Source organism: Pieris napi, chromosome 1, assembly GCF_905475465.1.
Source record: "Pieris napi chromosome 1, ilPieNapi1.2, whole genome shotgun sequence".
In the NCBI taxonomy this organism is placed as follows: Eukaryota; Metazoa; Arthropoda; class Insecta; order Lepidoptera; family Pieridae; genus Pieris; species Pieris napi.
This window is the reverse complement of record NC_062234.1, coordinates 6,478,487-6,499,247: the sequence shown is the minus strand read 5'-3', so window position 1 is coordinate 6,499,247 and position 20,761 is coordinate 6,478,487. Positions and strand designations below refer to the sequence as shown.

Sequence of the window (20,761 nt, the reverse complement as noted above, 5' to 3'; positions counted from 1 at the left end):
AAATATTCATTATCATTATAATGATTATGTAGGCGTGTATTATCTACCGTCGGTTACATTTATGCCGTTACCGCGATGGCTGCGTCTTTGGGCGCCTGCGCGGACGAAAGGCGGAGTCTTCCCGCCGCCCTCATTACGAAAACAAACAACATACTATGCTAACTACCGCATAATAGGGTCGATATTTTAGTGAAGGGATGAAAATATGGTGGTGTAGGCGTTCAGCCCGCCTTTGCTGCAGTGTGTTCCTTAAACCGTGACGAGGTATGACCGTGTGCGATTACGTGTGCCAGAGGCACTAGGTATTACAGTAATGGTGATGGAGCGGCTGGCGGACTTCGTCAGCAAGTCCTTGGAAGGTGGTGAAGCACCTGCTCCTCGGGACGTGGACTACGATGATGGGGACGAGGAGGTGGATATCACTGCTCTTGAAGAGAAAGCGCCGCCGGCAAAGAGACCGAGAAATTGGCTAGTGTCACCCCTTCCCGCACAGCATTATAAACGGGAGGAAGATGATGATGATAACAAGCACGGTGAGTTCTGATTCTCGAGTATTTATTCGTTGTTTTTTTAATTCTGTTTTATTATTAAATTTAGCTTGTATTTATAACCTACTGGTAATTGAGCGTATTCTTTGAGAAGGTAGCTAATAATATAAAAATCTATAAAAAAAATTTTACGCGCAGTTTATATTTAAAAAATTATCTTCATTATAATCAATACAACTAATTAAAAATAGCGTCTTTAGTCCAATTAAATCTCTTCTTCTCTGTAAGGGCAGAAACTTGTTTGAAAGTGTCTTTGGAAAATATGAATTCCAAAAGACAAAGGGTGAACTTTAATTAATATACTAAACATAAATTATGTCTGGAAGAAATATTATATGTATCGTAAGCATAAAAATTATTGATATTATTGTAATATGGCATATCGTAAATCTTATTAAGATATAAAATGGTATGAAATGTATTTAATGATATATTGTAGGACCAATAGAACTAAGGGAACTATAAACAATGTTTTCGATTCCTTGAGTGATTTTAACAATAGATCAAAGTTATTAGTGGATATTGCTAACTCTAAATATACTGCGTTATTCGTTTCAGTATGCTAGTACGTCAAAACTACACATAATTTATTTTGGGATCTAGGGGATCATTCTCATCAGTGGTCTTTTATTGCGAGTCATATAAAGGTAATAGAAAATTTCACAGAATTCTAAAAGATTAAATTTTTTAAAGTTTTTATGCCACTTTTATCTCATGCCGGTGTTCGAATTGTATATATGTATCACCAAAGATAAAGCAGTCGTTCAACAGTTAAACATTCGTTTTCACGTACCGAAAAAGGATCAGTGTAACTTATGTCACTCAATGAAAAACACTACTACCTCACCATTGGAAAGTGAGAATTTAAATTTAAGTTACATTTCGACAACAAAAAACTAGCCAGAGCGATGGAAAACGTTGATAAAATAGAAGCTCAATCGAATCCATCAAATTTGTACAGCAATGTTTGATTTTCAGAAAATTAATAACACCCCACATGCTAACATTGTTCTAACCAAAATTAGTAATATTATATACGGATATAGTTTTACTATTTTTGGTGCTGGAATAAAAGAAATGTTTGTTATATGGGCCGAAACAATTGCTAAACGCGGTGCTAATGAAGTGGCAAGTTGTCTGTTTTCTTTTGTAAAATAATAGGTTTGAAGCCGGTGTTAGAGATTTTAGAAGGCCAGCCCTGTGATTCTGTAACTCACTTCACGAACTCACACGGTGGTTTTCGCATCGGCGGTCTCTCTCAAATCAGTCGTGAAGCAGTCATATTATGATTTGGCATTCTGATTTGGCGACTGCCGATGCGAAAACCGCTGTGTGAGTTCGTGAAGTGAGTTACAGAATCGCAGGGCAGGTTCGCAATCGTATTGTATTTATGTACTTGTTTGTAAGCAACAAATTTAAGATAGACGTGTGCCATCGTTTCTTTGAAAAGGGACATACTCAAAACGTTCTTGCGCTTATAGAAATATCAGTAAATAACAAAATCATTAATGTACCTGATGAATGGTATCGTTGGGTTCGTTGGGCTAAACAGAATGTCCCACCCTCTACAGTCGTAGAAAATTATTTGGAATGGAAACAAGAGAAGTTAAAATTCAAGGGAGCTGATCTGTGACTACAAATTGAAATACACAAGAGCAAGAAAAAAGAAACAACTAGAGATCATACTAGAGAAGTTGACAGAACAGCTAATTGCGATAATTGAAGAAAAATACAAGGACTTGATTACTTTGTGTGACATTGATAATTCCACAAAAGTATCATGAATTTTTTAGAAACCTTAATCTTACTAAGGAAGTCCAAGGTGATCACGAAGATGATTAATTGGATAACTTAGAAACTAATTAATTTTATTTTTAAGTCTTTTTATGTTGAAAAAATAATAATAAATTAAATACACCATGGAGCTGTAATGTAGTTATATCTTCAGAAAAATAAAATATTATAATAGTTTATTATTAATCTCTATTTAAAATAGTTGATTGCGAAGCATTAAATGCACCGTTATTTTCTATTTTAAGTTCCTATTTAATTGTGTCTGTTTAAAAATTCAGTACCTGTCGTTATTTACATTCACCTAAAGAAGTCGTACTCTAATAAAAAATAGCCACGTATAAAGAGATATTATGTGTAAAGAAGTATATTTTTTACTTTAAAGGGTAAAAATCTTAGAATATTCAAGTCGTACCCTTCAATATAATAATAAGTACACCTTTTTAAAAGAAAGAAAAACTAGTTGATATTATTGATTTGATATCTCCTACGTGTAAACGGTTAACTTGACTTGACCGACTGGCTTATATAAAATGTATAACGTAGAAACAGTCATCTATCGAGTTTTTCATGAAAATATGTATAAATATACAAATGGTTAATAGAATCATAACTTCAAATATATTATAAATCATTTCAGAAAAAAAATAATACCAAAAAGTGAATAGATAAATTTCTAGAGCGATTCAAACATTCATTACGCTCTTCTGAAAACCTCTATTTTTGACATTTCGCTTTATACGTAGGGACCGTCGATATATTGGAATTGGACACAGGGGAATCAAGTTCCCGCTAAGTCTCTTTTCTAAAATGAAATGAAATGAAATGAAATGAAATGAAATGAAATGAAATAGTTTATTCTTGCAAGTAGGACTATATAAATCACTTTTACAATGTCATCCTAAACTAGATGAAGTCGACATTTCCTAACTGACTGCCCTGAGAAGAAATGTCGAAACAAACTCGGGGGTCTTAGTCTCTTTTATAGTCCAGATAATACAATAATAAATTAATAAATTGGTGTAAACAAATGCAGAGTATTTACTGGACTGGTCTTTGGAAGAAAGAACCAGATCGATCTGAGCAAGCCTGTGCCAGCAGACGGCTAGCATGCCCCGAATAGCTCATGCAGCTCAACCATTTTTAAGGGAGCTGCACAACCCGGTACACAACAATACCGCCAGTGGCACCATAAAAATATGTGGGGCAACAACTCACTCAGATCGCCAGCCCAAAATAACTATAGACTAAAATGTATCAAATTATAAATCAAGCAAAAGAGTTTATGATATACCCGCATAATGTTTACACTTACAATGGATACAAAATGTATTTTTAAGGTGTACCTTAAAGCAAGGAAAAAATAATGAAATTGAAAAATATAATCGAAATATAATCATTATTCACTTGGCATGTCAAAGTGTAAAATATTGTATGCAAAAGCACAAAACATGTCAGTATTGTAGAAAAAGAAAAAATGAATATGCACTAAGCACAAAACATGTCAGTAATATAGAAAAAAAAAAAATGTAAAAAAATGAATATGCACTAAGCACAAACATGTCAATAGAATAAAATAAAATGCATATGCAAAAGCACAAGACATGTCAGATTGTAAATATGTACAACATGCAAAAAAAAAAAAAAAAAAGAAGTGAAAGACAGCTTACAAAAACACAAGCGATAGCTGTATAAGCGAGCAGCTCAATCCCAGGCGTTTCTATCATTTAAATAATCGGATATCCTGTAATATCCTTTAGTTAATAATTTTGATTTAATAAAAAATTTATATTTCTTAAGGGGAAGTTTACGAACATCCATAGGAAGTTTATTGTAAAAGCGTATACATTGACCCATGAACGAGTTGCTTATTCTATGAAGGCGAGTAGCATGAACTGTTAAATTATTTTTGTTCCTAGTATTTCGGGAGTGAAGATCAGACAATTTGACAAAATCCGGTTCGTTTTTGTAAACATAAAGTAAATTTTCAAAAATATATTGTGAAGTTACAGTCAGAATGTTTATCTCTTTGAATTTCTCTCGGAGAGAAACTCTAGGACCTAACTTATATATAGCGCGGACAGCCCTTTTTTGTAATAAGAAGATTGTATTAATATCCGCACAGTTTCCCCAAAGGAGAATGCCGTACGTCATCAAGCTATGAAAATAACTGAAATAAACAATTCTGGCAGTATCCACATCAGTAATTTGTCTAATTTTCCTTACAGCATAAGCAGCTGAACTGAGCCTTCCAGACAATTTGTTAATGTGTGGGCCCCACTGTAGTTTGGCGTCAACAGTAATGCCAAGAAAAACAGTTGACTCAACAGGGTCCAACTCTACTCCATTCAGTTGTACATTGGTGCTTAACTGCCTCACATTAGGCGTAGAAAATTTTATTAATTTAGTTTTACTTGAGTTCAAAAGCAGATTATTAACATTAAACCAATGGACAACCTTAGATAGTGCCAAATTAACTTGGTCAAAATTTTCAAGTTGACGCTTAACTTTAAAAACAAGCGAAGTGTCATCCGCAAATAATAGGATTTTGTGATCATCCCTTACACAAAAAGGTAAATCATTGATATAGATAAGGAATAAGAAAGGACCTAGAATTGAACCCTGCGGAACACCCATAGTTACCAGAGATCCTTTTGATTTTTTGCCATTAATATCTACACTTTGTATTCTATTGTCTAAATATGAACTGAGAAGTCTAAGAGCCTTATTTCTAATGCCATAGTGGTGTAGTTTCTTGATAAGTGTGTCATGGCAAACACAGTCAAAAGCTTTGGACAAGTCACAGAATATGCCTAAAGCATCCTGTGAATTCTCCCAAGCATCGAATACATTTTTGAGTAGTTCCACACCTGCATCAGCAGTAGACCGACCCTTAGTAAATCCAAATTGTTTGGAGTGAAAAAGATTCTGTCTGTTAAAATGCTGTAGCATTTGCTTTAAAATTATTTTCTCAAAAATTTTGCTCAGTGTAGGCAAAATTGAGATAGGGCGAAAATTCGTAGGATCGGTTGTACTACCAGATTTGAAGAGTGGAATCACCTTGCTTAACTTCATTAAGTCCGGAAACACACCAGATGCGACACAAGAGTTGAACACAATTGCCAGAAATGGGGAAATACATTCAATTATTGAGGATATTATTTGAACTGACAACCCCCAAAGATCGGTGGACTTTTTTACTTCCAAATCTTTAAATGCATCTAGAATGTCCTTAGCACTAACAACTGTAAATTCAAAACTTGTCCCACATTCTGCGACACAGTCTTTAAGTATGTTGTATGCGGAGCCGGAAGATGACAACAAAGTTTGAGTTGTTAATACAGGAATATTAGTGAAAAAAGATTCAAACTCGGTTGCCACCTCCAAATCCGCCCTAACATCTATATCATTAATTTTAAGATGAAAATCATTATTCTTGACTGTGGTTCTTCCTATTTCAGAATTAATAATATTCCAAGTAGTTTTAATTTTGTTTGCAGAAGATCGTATTTTGTTTTTAATGTGTAAAGATTTTGCGGCAGCACAGGCTCTCTTAAAAGTCTTAGAGTAATTTTTAACATACTCCCTAAACCTTTCACTATGATCATGGTTCCTTTCATTATATAATTCAAATAATCTTATTCTGCTTTTAAAAATACCTGGTGTTGCCCAGTCACTAAACAAAACTCGATCACTAACAGAAACTGATCTAGATGTAAAAACCTTCTTAAACTGAGAATTAATCATGTTAAATAATGAAGAGTAAGCTTGGTCAGGGTTATTGTGATAAGGCAAACCAGGCAGTTTTTCATTTAAATTATTTTTAAAAAGTTCTAAACGATAACTGGTTACTGGAACAAAATTAACATTTTTTCGATTTGCTTTAACAATGTCTCTAGTAAATGAAACCAACTGGCCACAGTGATCTGAATCTAACAGATTAATAATTGAGTAGAAAGTTGGCCTCACATTTGTAAAAACATTGTCAATACAAGTGGCACTGGTGGCAGTTATTCTAGTTGGCTCAAGGAAAATATTATATAAATTATATGATTTCAATAAGATTAAAAATCTATTAACAATACTAGATTTATCTAATAAGTTAATATTAAAGTCTCCACAGACGGCAACTGTTTTATTAGTATTAGATATTTTTATTAAAACATCTTCTAGGATTTTTTCAAAAGTATCGTATAAAGTACTAGGGGGCCTGTATACACTCAATACAATGAACTGCTCAAGCTCAATACATGCTATCTCAGCAACTCGCTCAACAGACAGGCTCACTATGTCGGTACGTTCTTTAAATTTAAGATTATTCCGAGCAATAATTAAAGAGCCTCCACGTATTAAATTAACTCTGCTGAACGAGCTGGCTACCAGATGATTGTTGAAGCTAAACATGAACTGGTGGTCCTTTAACCAATGTTCAGTAATACATAAGATATCAATGTTATTGCAGTTCATGAACAACTCCAACTCCAATTCTTTACCCATCAAACCCTGAATATTCTGATGTACTAAATTTAAAATATGCTTATTATTGATTTTATTATTGACATTTAAGGAGTTTGATGGATCTCCTAATAAACAACTATGACTAGAACTATTGCCAGAGATCACTTCTTTTGTCTTAAAATCTAATTTAAATAATTACTTGGAACAAATTCCAAGGTATCTTGAGAAAAGGTACTATTATCTATCTGCTCAATAGGAGCAGATTGGTTAGCCAAACATTTGGCTTCGTTTAAAATACAATATGAAACTCTCTCTTAGTGACATTAGTGTCGTTGTAGTATTTTCATTTTAGTATCTCAATTTGTTGGAACTAGTGTAGTAACACAGATATTTCCATGAGGGACTACTAGTGACTAGTTACCATAGCAACGATACTCTGTAACTTCTGATAATGTGAGCAAAATTAACGTTCTAAGTTCGATTTCAGTTAATTAAATTTAATGTCATTGTCAGAAGTGGTGGTGGTTTTATTATTAATATTTGATTAATTATTTAAAACATGGCCATGGTACACATAAGTACACAATAAGAGGTGGTCCGCAATAAAAACAAGACTTTTTTTAATTAATCAAAGTTACTAATGTCCTAATAATGAGTAAGACCTCCTGTTGCTCATGCAAAATTCACAGCTTCAATCCTTCTGGGTATGCTTTCTTCGATGATTTTCAGCAATAACTCTTCTGCAAGAACTCTTTTAGTTTGTCCTGATCTTTTGTGGAGCAGATGGCACCGATCTTACTCGTCTCTTTTAAGTTTACTTATTTCAATATCTGTACCGCTGATTTCGCAATTTTGGGATGACGCGGTATCAACATTGAAGTCGGATAGCTATCAATATTAGCAGTTAAGCGTACCGCTGCAGATCGATTAAAGTCATATACCTATAGACCTCAACCTATAAGGGTAGACAAAAGCTGTGTACTTTAATTTTGCGATATTTATTATTATGGTCTGAAAATTATATATTTCATTATTTTAGATTCGATAGTACAAAGTTCAATGTACATTATATTAATTTTAATTACAATTATCATAAAATACGCGGACCTACAACGGAATGATTACTTCTTCCAATGTCATCATATATGATATGGAATCTTTCTATCTAGAGATGTTGTTTTTCATAATTAAATACGATTTAATTACCAAAAGTAAGAAAAATAGATCTTACCCCTGATTGGTGATAATGTAAAACGAAAGGTGTGATTGGACGAATCATATCTTCATTATCTCATAAATGAGATTTGTAATTACAGATGGTCTAAATTATTTCTTGTCATCTATGGTCAATATGTTAGTCATGGAACAGACCTAGTTACATCATGGAAAGGACCAGAATAAAAGAAAAATGGAATTCCTTGGGGGAGGCCTAAGATCACATTGATGACATTGACAACTGCATACAGTTGTTAAAGGGGGATCATTTATAATTATCATATACTATATATCATTATCGTTGATCATATCGTTCATTTCAGTAGGAAATTAAAGGCTGTTTTAATTTTATTTATTTTATGGTTAATATGTGTCTACGAAGGCTTTAAATTTCGAACAAAAGGGTCCAATTGCTTATAAAATAAAGAAATCGCAGTATCAGTCAAATTTCAGTTAAACTTTCGGAAAGAATGTCTTCAGCGAATTAATCTAGCTTAATTTAGGACTAAGGAGATATTATTTGTTATTACTTAAATCTATCTAATCTACGTGATCTACTTAAATATGTATTTAATATATTATATTATAACATACCTACATTGTAGTAATTATCCGCTGGAAAATGTGTTTACACTATTTCCTACGAGTACCTTTGCGCGGCTGGAGATTTTTTACTTTGCTTTTTGAAAAAATTGCCAGCCAACGCAAAATTGAACACAAGAACAGTGTCTTTCTCTTTACAGATACTGTAAGTGGTGTTATTTGACACTGTCTTATATTAAATATACTTATTTGTAAATGAACTTAGACTTAGTCTTAATTTAGGCAAGATCGTAAATTTCTATGATATCTCAGTAAAAAGAAAATTTATTTAAAAATATTAAACATCCTGATATTTACCGTATTAATTACTCTCTACATTTGTAAGCCCCTGCGGCAGACACTTTTCAACGTATAAACTAAGAGATATTTTTTGCCGGAACTCGAACTCACGACCTTCGGGTTATACACCGTCTGCGTAAACCAGCCACGGCAACAGTTATTAACAAATTTAACAACAATATGTGATTGTGAATTGACTCCGAAAACACCCGTAAAACTTGTGTGTTTTTTAATAAAAAAATAAACTTTTAAATTAATACATATCGACATTACTACATAAGGATAAAATTCTAATAATTAAACCAAAATAAATTCTTAAATTTATGTATTTTATTGAGCATGAAAGCATTGAAATAATAATAAAAATAAAATGAAGTCAATAGAATTAACTATCTTATACTCGTAAATAATAATTAATATATATCTAATAATTACAAAGATGTCAGTGTGTTTTGCTCTCATCTCCGTTTCTCTCCCGCTACAGTAAGACCTTTGGACCATGGTAAAATTCTTGTAATTAAATACACTTAAAATGTATTAAAGTTGCGTAAATAAAAACCAATATCATCACTAATGATCGCATTGACAACTGCAAATTCGATTCAATAAATCACGGAGATTTAATGTATTTGTTAGATAATTAATCACTGTTCTCAAGTTTTAGCCGTTTAAGAAGTTCCAATGCCCCGGGGATGAAAGGGGAGAGCGGGTGTGGCCCGCAGCACCGCCCACACTTGGATAATCCCTCCATTTACATAATTGCCGTATAAAAAGGAGAGCTTCCCAATTTGCTAAATTGCTTCAAACGACACCGTTAAACGTATCTCCGTTCATCTCGATATCCTTCCCGGTCCCAGGAGTCCCCATTGCACCAGATTAGCACTTTGATTTTCTTCGCTTCTATTCAATTAGTCGAAGGATTCATTTATTGTTATGATTTAAAAAACCTTAATTTAGGATATAAAACAGATATATATTGTTAGTGTTTCTTGAAGTAATCTGAAAAATACAGTGACGATTCAACCAGGTTTTGGACGCAGATCTGTTTCGTGATCATTTTCTTTCTTAAAAGGCAAGTAGGTGATTGGTACACACGCCGTCGATTTGTATGCATAAGGAATACAGGTTTTCTCACGATGTTTTCCTTTCCCGTAGCGTTAATTGTGCACATAAAACGAAAAGTTCAATGGACAGCCGTGACTCCAAGGTGTCTACTACATATCTGCCCTGCGATTCTGTAACTCACTTCACGAACTCACACAGCGGTTTTTGCATCGGCGGTCGCTCTCAAATCAGTCGTGAAGCAGTCATTTTATGATTTGGCATTCTGAAAAGGTGGGAGCTTGTAGTTTATTGTTTATCAGAATGCCAAATCATAAAATGACTGCTTCACGACTGATTTGAGAGCGACCGCCGATGCAAAAACCGCTGTGTGAGTTCGTGAAGTGAGTTACAGAATCGCAGGGCTGTAGTTACTATCTGTAGTTATGAGTGATATAAGTTTAAAAAGTCTTACTCATATTAACACTTCGTCCCTTTACTTGTTATTGAAACTTCTTTTGTTTTTAGATATTACAGAGAAATCAAACTGTGGAGTTGGAAATGTCGGTGGTAAACAAAGACGGTCCCGCACAAACTTCACACTAGAACAATTGGGCGAGTTGGAGAGACTGTTCGATGAAACGCACTATCCTGATGCTTTCATGAGAGAAGAACTCAGCCAAAGGCTAGGGCTGAGCGAAGCCCGCGTTCAGGTTTGCAATAATTTTATTCAAGCATTGAGTAATTACATTTCGGATTACACTAGGGCTGATCAACGTACAAGTAAAGTGACCCAGTGAAAGTAAATATCGACTAACAAAAGCTATTTTTCAACACAATATTAATTAAAAATTTATGATAAACCTGAATCCACCCTTAGTTACAATTTATAATGAATTTAACAGTAAAACCAAAGGGATTGCCCCATTCTCCGTAATAAAGTACATTATTCTACAGTTATTTTTACAATACTTTTGGAGTTACTATACCAAACTTAAACTAAAATACCAGTCATGTACCTGTTTAGTTGTGTGTGAGAGTGTGCAAGTGATTGCGTTCTTATGTGTTATTGTTATAAACCTTTTTGCTTTCATAAAGCCAAAACTATTGCCATAATATTTAAAAAAAAACCTATTTGCACAAATTCTAAATTCAATTTTTTGCAACTATTATTTACTCGCATTTGTTATTCGAAAACCATGATTCATTTCATTTTCCCGTTTTAATTTTGCTCCACTAGTGCTGCAGAAACGGCTAGAAGGATTAATTATGTGTATGGCGGTGGTGTCGCAAAACAAAACACAGTGGGTTTTTGGTTTCAACGTTTTCGTTCTGGAAATTTCGACCTGCAGGACAAGCCCCGTAGAAGGCCGGAGACCAAAGTTAATAACGAACAATTGAAGGCTATTGTTGAAGCAGATCGATCCATTAAATTTGGCACACCGAAAGTTATTTTGATAATTTAACTGTAGTAATTTTAATGCTCTTAACGTTTTAGCATCACAAATTAAATGCAAAACAAAATTTAATGTACCTTATTCAAAAAGATATTATCGTTCATAATACCTAAGTAAAAATGGTAGGAAATTTCTCATTACAACATTTTTATATTATCTACAATCGTTTTGCGTAGCACCAATACTAAAAGGGCGCTACGCACCAGGTAATTGAAAAATCTAAATGCTAAGCACAGCATAACAATATAGATAACACTGAGTACTATTATAATAACGCTCGTACCCCTGTATACCGTAGTACCCTCATTATTAATGCACGTAATTAGCTGCTACCGTCCAACAAGTGCCACTTTATCGGCAATATATCGCGATTAGAGCTCGATTGGCGTTAAGTGGTAGGGGACATTAGGTAAAAGCCTTGACCCTACAACTACATCTTCACTAGTGTCAAGTGCGTGTCTATTACTGAGTAATTGATTACCTGATTTAGTAGTTGCATTGATTCCTTTACATTTACTTTTCTCTTATTTAACGGGATAAGACATTAAATTATAGAATAAAGCGATTGTCTTTCTCCTAAAGCTCTTGTAAACCAAGATATCCTGCAATGAATGTGACGCATTGGCTTGACCAATCGTGTGTGCATTACGTTATAATATCAGTGCGCTACAACCAATTTTTGTATCTGATTCATAATCGTTTGGCAATCTAATAGGCTCATTGGTCTAGTGGTTAGTACCCCTGACTGTGAATCCATGGGTCCCGGGTTCGATCCCCGGCTGAGACAAACATCGATGTGATGAGCATTTGGTTTTGTGCATAGGTCTTGGGTGTTTAAATATGTATTTATATGTCTATCTATCTATAATATGTATGTATATCCGTTGCCTAGTACCCATAACACAAACTTCACCAGCTTAGCATGGGACTAGGTCAATTGGTGTGAATTGTCCAATCTTAAAAAAGAAAATAAAAGTAGGTGATCCTGTGCCCGACACACGCCGTCGACTTTTTGGGTCTAAGGCAAGCCGGTTTCCTCACGATGTTTTCCTTCATTTCGAGCGAATGTTAAATGCGCACATAGACAGAAAGTCTATTGGTGCACAGCCGGGGATCGAACCTACGACCTCAGGGTCGAGAGTCGCACGAAGCCACTAGGCCAACACTGCTCAATTATTTTCATTATTTATGTACGAATTATTTAACTCTGATAAGTTCGTATGTATTATATAGTTTTGGTATTATTACGATGTCTGTGATTGAAGGTAAATTAAATCCCTAGTTTACATATAACTCGGTAGTAGACTGTGGTGTGGTTATGAATGTATGACGTACTGAGGGCAAGTTGCAATCAACGCGGCGCGTGCCCTCCACACTAATGTGGTTAGCCTGTTTGTTTGTCTCTCTGCTGCGCTATCTCTGTTTACTAATTAATCACATCAACTGTTGTTACAAATATACATTATACATATTAATATTAAATTAGTTACTAATATCTAAATCGATGTAAGAATATCTGATGTGAATAATGCATAATAAAGCTAAGTGGGTTATTCCCGCAGTTTTAATTTTTCTTTTACTACAGTTATGTTATCAAGTAAATATAGAATAAGAATTAATAATAAATTAAAATAATATTAAATAAATTAGAAGTAGAATTACTTATGTTTTAAATAAAACATAAGTAATTCTAACATCTAAATAAATCCAATCAAAATATTGTCTCGAAATATCATTTGGTTATCACAGTTAATTCAAGCATTTTCCTAAATGCAATGTTTCAAATTTTAGAGAAATTATCATAGCGTTTTATTAACCAGTAAATATATAAGTATATTGCATTATTTATTTTATTATTTTATAGGTGTGGTTCCAAAACCGAAGAGCGAAATGCCGTAAACACGAAAGTCAAATGCACAAAGGTTTGTAAACATTTTCTTTTACTTATTTTCTCAAGCCTCTAATAAGATAGATAGATACATAGGCGATGTACCCGAAACAATTATCGTACTGGTAATTAAACTAGAGGTGGTAATGTTAATTTTCTAGTGCTTATATTATTATTTAATATTTTTGTACGTTCCCTTTTTTAGAAAATTAACCATTAGGTATATGCCAGTTACAAACCAATCTTCCGATGAAACAACTCGTTTACATATTCTCGCCGCTGAAGGGTGATTATGTAAAATTAATTTATTATTTTTTTTATAATCTGTGCCACTACAAGAACCAGCATTGAAACCAGCATCCTCACGTTGAATCTAAAAAAAATTAAAAATAATAATATGTTAAACAATTAAAATAATTGAATGTTAACTATACATAGTTTAATAATATATAATAACCACCAAGAACTTACGTTGTTATTAGTAATAATAATAATTCAGTGGTGCTACAACCCTACATAGGTCTTGCGTCTGTTTCTTTGATAATTTTTATTTCATCAGTAGTAAGATCAGTCTTTTATCGGACATATGTTATCGATTTTCCGTTTTGAACATGCCGGTTTCCCTGCGATGTTTTGCTTCACCGAATGAGCGAATGTTAGACCGCACATAGACAGAAAGTCCATTGGTGCACAGCCGGTGATCGAACCCGCCACTTCAGGGATGAGGGAAGGGTTCAAGCCGCTGAGATCGCTGAAGCCACTAGGCTAAAACCGCTCACCTTGTGATTAGTGACAATATGTATTATTAGAATCATAATATGTTTCTAATTTGATTTTCATAATAATAAAAACATACTTTAATATTTATAAAATATTTATGACTGAAACTCTGGCCATCTAAAGCGCTAAGAAATTGTAATGAATAAACCATGAGGATTTGAATAAGTTATAAAATTAATGCAGTGAGCGGGTGCAAATGAATGTTGCGTCGCCCTAAACGTTTGCAATAAATGCATTGGTACGGAAACTTACTTTATCATTATTGTATCTGAGGGGTCTTAGATAAAAACATATCTAAACTACAATCATACGTAATTTACATGTAATGGTAAACCCCAAGCGCTGGACTCGTTACCCGTCAAAATCAAAAATAAGAACTCTTCTAGAAAGATCGTTGACCATCGAGCACTTACAATAAAAAAAAACTATATATGTACTATATATTCTATAGTATTTTGTGTCGTAGGCCGGAGATTTTAATATAAGTTATCCGTGATTTCAAAGGGAAACAGTGGCGCTACAACCTTTTTTATGATCATTTTTTTTATCTAATAATATAATATACTCATTTAATAATAATTTCAAAGAGAATATTATGATTATTAAATTTCTTTATTACATAAAACAAAATTCTAACTGATAATATCACTGTTAAAGTCGAGTTAACAAAACAAAAACTAAAAATTTCGTACGAGATTTTCGTTTACAATTTCCATCTTAGGTCTTTAATGATTCACAAACTGGAAATCTTTAAAAGTTAGATTTACGCGAAGCAATTGAGATGACCGTATAACGTATTCTCCATCAGTCTACGTAACTCGATTACAACTCCCGCCGGCGCCGGTACCACTCTAACAGTTTTTTAATTCGACCATAACTCACGAGAATGAATAATTAAAATGGCGGGTCGGAAACGCGCGAAATGGCAAAAAATTCGTGTAAGTTCAATTGAAAAATTGGAGGGTATTTGCCGTTTGATCGTAATTTTATTAACGTAAGGTTATAAACCTAAATAATGTTTTTATAAAATTGTAAGGGTCAGTATAATTTTTTTAGACAAGCTCATAGAATCCATGCCGCAAAAACTATCTGTAAAAATGATTTTATTTGTTATATAAGTAATTTAAATCTCATTTACCGTAGTAAACCTTCAACACCAAAACAATTTTGATTTCATTTTCACGAGTGTCAAAGGCAAACGCAATGACACCGAAAGTCCCTTTTTGGAGAGTGAATTTGATGAAGTGGTAAAATCTGAGAGAAGTATTCCTAGAACGAAACACGTGTACCAGCTTATGGAAAATATAAAACTATTAGATTTGGGGTAACCGCCGTCAACGTTTATTACATGGTATCACTGTAATCAGTGAAATCGAGTTGACAGAATACTATGCTGTGATTGTGAAAGCATTGAGGAACCGCTAAACGAGGCATAAAAGCAAAAAAAGCCGCTCGCTGGAATCGAATAAAATGATTCCCCATGGGAGCCATTCGGACGCAATCCCGCCGTCCCTTGCTAAATGTCTTATTAACTTATGTGCACCCCGCGACCCCCTCACTAACACGAGAACAATCATGTAAAGTGAAATGAAACGGTTATTTGTTACTTTTGCCCCTTTAAGAAATCTCCGCGATACAAATGATGTTATCGGATGTGATGTGTTTGTGCTTGTAATGTTTGTGGTTTATCATTAGTGTGTAGTCATAAATGGATTTATAAAATGTACCTAAGCTTAGTGATTACTTTATGTAGAAGATTTTAAATAAAATCTCGTATAGTTTAAACTTACGTTTCTATCAATCTGTATTATTTTCTATTGGTCTAAGATCCCGATATACAACGACCTTCACCGAGATGCTTATTTAATGAAACGTATTTTATATTTAATTTAATATGTCAATAAATATAATCCATATGGGTTGCCTAGCAAATTTCAGTCCAGACTCCAGAGTATGTTTATTAATATTTTAAAAAAATATATTTTTTTTAACATTTCACCGGTATGATTATTAGATAAATTCTATACTAATCGAAAGTATGAAGCCCATAGAATATGCAAACGTTAGGTTGTTTTTAATCAATTAATTATTTATGTGTATATTTTTTATGTGACATCTATATATGTATATATACATCTTTAGTAAAAAAGAAGGTTATAGTGATACATATATAATACTAACCTAATTAAAAATATTGATTGAAAAAAATTTAAAAAATTTACTACATGCAAATTATAAAAAAATATTTTTTTAAAATATTAATTAAACATACTCTGGACTGAAATTTGCTAGGCAACCCATATGGATTATATTTATTGACATATTAAATTAAATATAAAATACGTTTCATTAAATAAGCATCTCGGTGAAGGTCGTTGTATATCGGGATCTTATACTATATCTTTGTTTATTGCACAGAATTATGAAATTAATTATAAAAAATACAAACATTTAAAATCAACAGCAGCGAATAAATCTTCATAAATAACAAGGCACCAATTTCTTGTGCGAAAAATATTCGTATGTATAGCACTGGCCGTGGATTAAAAAATAAAAGGAAACGGAGCCTAATTGCTCCCCTGTTCATGTAATTTTAAAGTTCGTGTCGAGGGTGGTGATGTTTTATTGCGTAGAAACCGCTGTAAAGATGTTTCGAATGCTTTAAAATAGCGGCACCCCCGGCTTACCTTATAATTCGATTAAATTAAACAACTCAGAGTTAATCAAATAAATGCACGTCCGCGGGGTGGAGGCGAAGGGTGCTGGACGCTCATATTTATGTCGGCAGTTCTCGAAAGTAATTCGGTGTCAAATATGGAAATAACTCATACGCGCAGTGAACATCCATTTTGATAATGCCGACGGGCGACCGGAGCGCGCTGATTTACAGACAACGTGAATCCCGCCCAATGCATGCGTATTTATGTTTTATAGATTCGAAATACTCTTATCTATATAATGTAATATTGATATGTAAACGAAAGATTTCAATTGTATACTTTGAAAAGTGTTTGTGTGTCTTAAATTTTCAACGGTACAACTATTAACATTGTGTATATCCTTACTACTCACAACAAAAATACGAAAAGCTTTGCTAATTACCTGTATGTAAGAACGTTTATCGGAACTCATTTGTATTTAATTTTTTTTTAATATCGCGCAAGTATTAGGAAATAAAATTACACCAATTGCTAGAGGCTTTTCGGATCTCGGTACATTTCTATTTCATATTCAAATACATACATATACCTAATTATATAAGTATTTATGTTGTATGTATAATGGCCTTGTAGTAGTCACTGTATGACCCTAGTATTATTTTCTGTATAACTTGTCTTTATTGTATAATTAAATTAATTAATCCTTTAGACGCGAACCGAACACCTTGAGTGGAGTAGATCCGTGTTAATTTATTAATTGCCTCACCCGAGGGAGAGCTATAAACAACGAATTTCACTTAATTTACGAGCAAATTATGCTTTACTTAAATATCAATTTAATTAAGTGAAGTTCGAGAAGGATCTCGGCTTGCGCCCGGCATTCATTTGTCTTTGTCATGGATCAATAAGCTGTTAGGACATTGAATAAGGGATAAATACAAGTAAAGTTTTTATTGGGATATAAACTGTGATCACTTATTCAATACTATGTAAAAGAAAGAGAAATAGGAAATTCTAAAGATTGTCGTAAATAAAATATTTTTGTGATATGTTTTTATCAACCAGTTTTGTATTTTTCCAATTAAGTTTTGTAAGGTTTTATTACCAACGAAGACTGACAGCAAATGGTTCTACGATTTTTGCATGCAAATAGAATTTAATAGTGTTAAACTAGTCTACCCTGCGCCTTTAAATGATATCGTGCTAAATATCGTGCGTTCGAAATACACAAGCAGTTACACCAATAAGTGAAGCAAAGCATCGTGTGGAAATCGCAATCTATACTGATAAATACAAAAACGAGTTGATCAATTAAATAGACATAGAAACATGTCATCATGCTCCCTTGGGGAATTCTTTATTACACGACATAAACATTAGGCTTCCTGTACACACTCCTAGGTCTACTAGTCAGTGGAAGTGGCACTCCACTCGAGCCATGCCGCGTGGCGCCTTACGTAGCTGTACCGCGGCTGGGATCCGTCCCCGGTGGACAAAGACCGCCACCGCCTCCGATACAACTCGCACCGCACCCTTCACCCACGGCTTTCGCGCCATTCGATTCAGCTCTTTTATCAGCTGCAGCACATCAGGTATGGTTCAGTTATTATAGTTTATAGACTCACATAATAAATAGAATGGAAATAAACGTTTTAACTTTGTTAGGTTCTTTATAAATACTAAACTGTTTAATAAATGAACCCTGTTGTAAATGAAATGTTTTCTACACAGTATGCAACTGCAGCAGCAGCAGCAGCCGCCGCAGCATTGTGTCCGCCATACGCAGGATTTGCAGCGCTTGCAGCGCGATGTAGATCCTCCTCAATCGCTGACCTGCGTCTTAAGGCAAGGCGACACGCGGCCGCACTCGCTGCTGCTCGTGGTTCCACACCACCACCTTCAACCCCAACGCCCGCTGCTGCTCAGTCTCCCGCTGATACATAGCCCACAGCTTGTAGCTGAAGATACAACTAAATAAAAGGAATGAGCGGTGCCCTGTTCATCATTTTTCAGTTAATATAAATTTTACCGTTCCAAGTGGATACAAATACAATTTTAAATTTCTATTACTTCGAAGGGGTGTGTTAAAAAAGTATTTTTAAAATATGTCATATGCGTAACAATAAGCATTATTTAAATAAGAATTACGTATAGTTATCATAAGGTAAGAATATAATTCCCTATTAAGATTGAATCCTAAAGATAAGAATATTCTGTAAATATGTTTCAAACATCTTCATTGGTCTGAATTTCTCGTTCCTTGTAGATATTAGTTTGAGCGAATGACCAAAACATTTAAAAACACTAATAATTGTAAATGAATATAATCTGTGATAAGTGTCAGAATGTAAAAACGGGACGTGATATGAGATATCCCAATACTTAGGTTACTTCCTAATTAATATTTATACTCTACTAATTCTGACTATATAATGAGTTTTGTAAATAATATGTACTTAAAACAGACTTGTGATTGTAATGATTGCTTTCAACTATGTAAGTTTATATTAAATTATAAGATCATTGAGCGTTTAAATAAAATACCATATCCAATTGGCAAATACAGACTATTTTTCATTATTATGGCGAGTTGATAGTTGAAGTGGTGAATTATTTGAAGTGATTGTTCGAATCGATTAGTACAGCATATTAGTTACATGTGTATCGTTAGTTGAAGTTAACATGAAAGTAAGAATAATTAAATCAAAATTAATAATTTAGAAATGAAATTTGTTTAGTGTGTTTTTATTCAACCAATCGGCAAAAAACGTAAATAAGGAAATTTTTGATTTGGTACCAAAGTAGTTAATAAAACATTTTTATTGCAAGAATTTAACTGCCTTAAGCTACGCTTTTCAAACATTTTCGATTGTAATGCTCTCTACCTCTTAATACTTTAACAATAAAAAATAATAATAATATTCTTCTTATATCCTATACACAACTATCGTTTTAAGATGTCTACAAAAATATTGTAATTTAATTACAAACCCCTAATTGCCACTGAAAAGTTAAGATAAAAATGTGAGTATTGATCTTAAAGTATACAAAATATTTCTACTAAAAATATATTTAAAACACGTAATGTAAAAGTGCACACTGAATTTATAACAAGACTTTATCGAAATGCATTGCAATCGTAATTTGCTTGAAAGAGCGATGAATACACAACGAGAAATTTATAGAAAGCAAATAGGACGGTTTGTCGTTTACCCAAGCAATGTTCAAGGGAGAAAAGCGCGGGAAAGCGGTGTTTGCCCAAGCTGTTAAAAAAGCCCGCCCTCGCATTGGGTGCGCCCAATTAGGGCGACGACTCTGCTGATTGGATGTAATCGTGTTAGTATCGAAGATAAACACTGGCGTCGCGTCGCGTGCATGCTCCGCAACGTCTTCATAAACACTAAGAAAATTTAAAAACACGTATCGAGCACAGAAGAGAATATCCCACCTACTGTAGAACGTTCAGACCGTCGAGTTATTTTAATTCTTACTCCATTAACGCACGCACCAATACAGGTGAAAAATAAAATAACAGATATTCTTGTAACCAATTTTCAAATAAAAAAATACACAGAAAACATTGATATACAAAAAACCCAAGATGCACACTCAACGTCAAAAAAACGTCCTCAAAAAATGAGCGCAACATTCTAAATTGTGCGCTCATTTCAAATAGTCTCGCGTCTACAAGTGGAGTCGATGTTATTTTTTATAAATAAATTTATGTACTCTTGAACTTTTTTGTGTGTAGTTTTTGACAAATATATTTAAGCTATATAAAGTGTGGGTCAGGAGGTAGCCAATTTAACATTTTTTTTTAATTTAAAGAAAAAACTTTTTAACCGGATTAAAGTTATGTATTATTATAAATTTACAACTATTTAACATCCAACACCTTTTGTCTTCAGTCACCGTGACCACTCACGCTGTAAAGCACCCGAAAAGTCGGATAAATTTAAAATTATGTTAAATAGTTGTAAATAAAAAAGTCATGTTCGACTCCACTCAATACCTTGTCCTACCGACCACGGTCGGTCGTAA

At 33.6% G+C, this 20,761-nt stretch overlaps 1 protein-coding gene across 1 annotated transcript; it reads left to right on the top strand.

Moving 5' to 3' along the window:
• The first annotated feature begins 313 nt into the window (after positions 1-313).
• On the top strand, positions 314-19,357 carry LOC125052625 (short stature homeobox protein 2-like). Its single transcript, XM_047653576.1, has 5 exons — positions 314-533; positions 10,464-10,648; positions 13,257-13,314; positions 18,122-18,312; positions 18,452-19,357. Exons 1-5 carry the CDS (start codon positions 314-316, stop codon positions 18,662-18,664), a joined length of 867 nt encoding a protein of 288 aa, XP_047509532.1. The 3' UTR covers positions 18,665-19,357.
• The last annotated feature ends 1,404 nt before the right edge of the window (positions 19,358-20,761 follow it).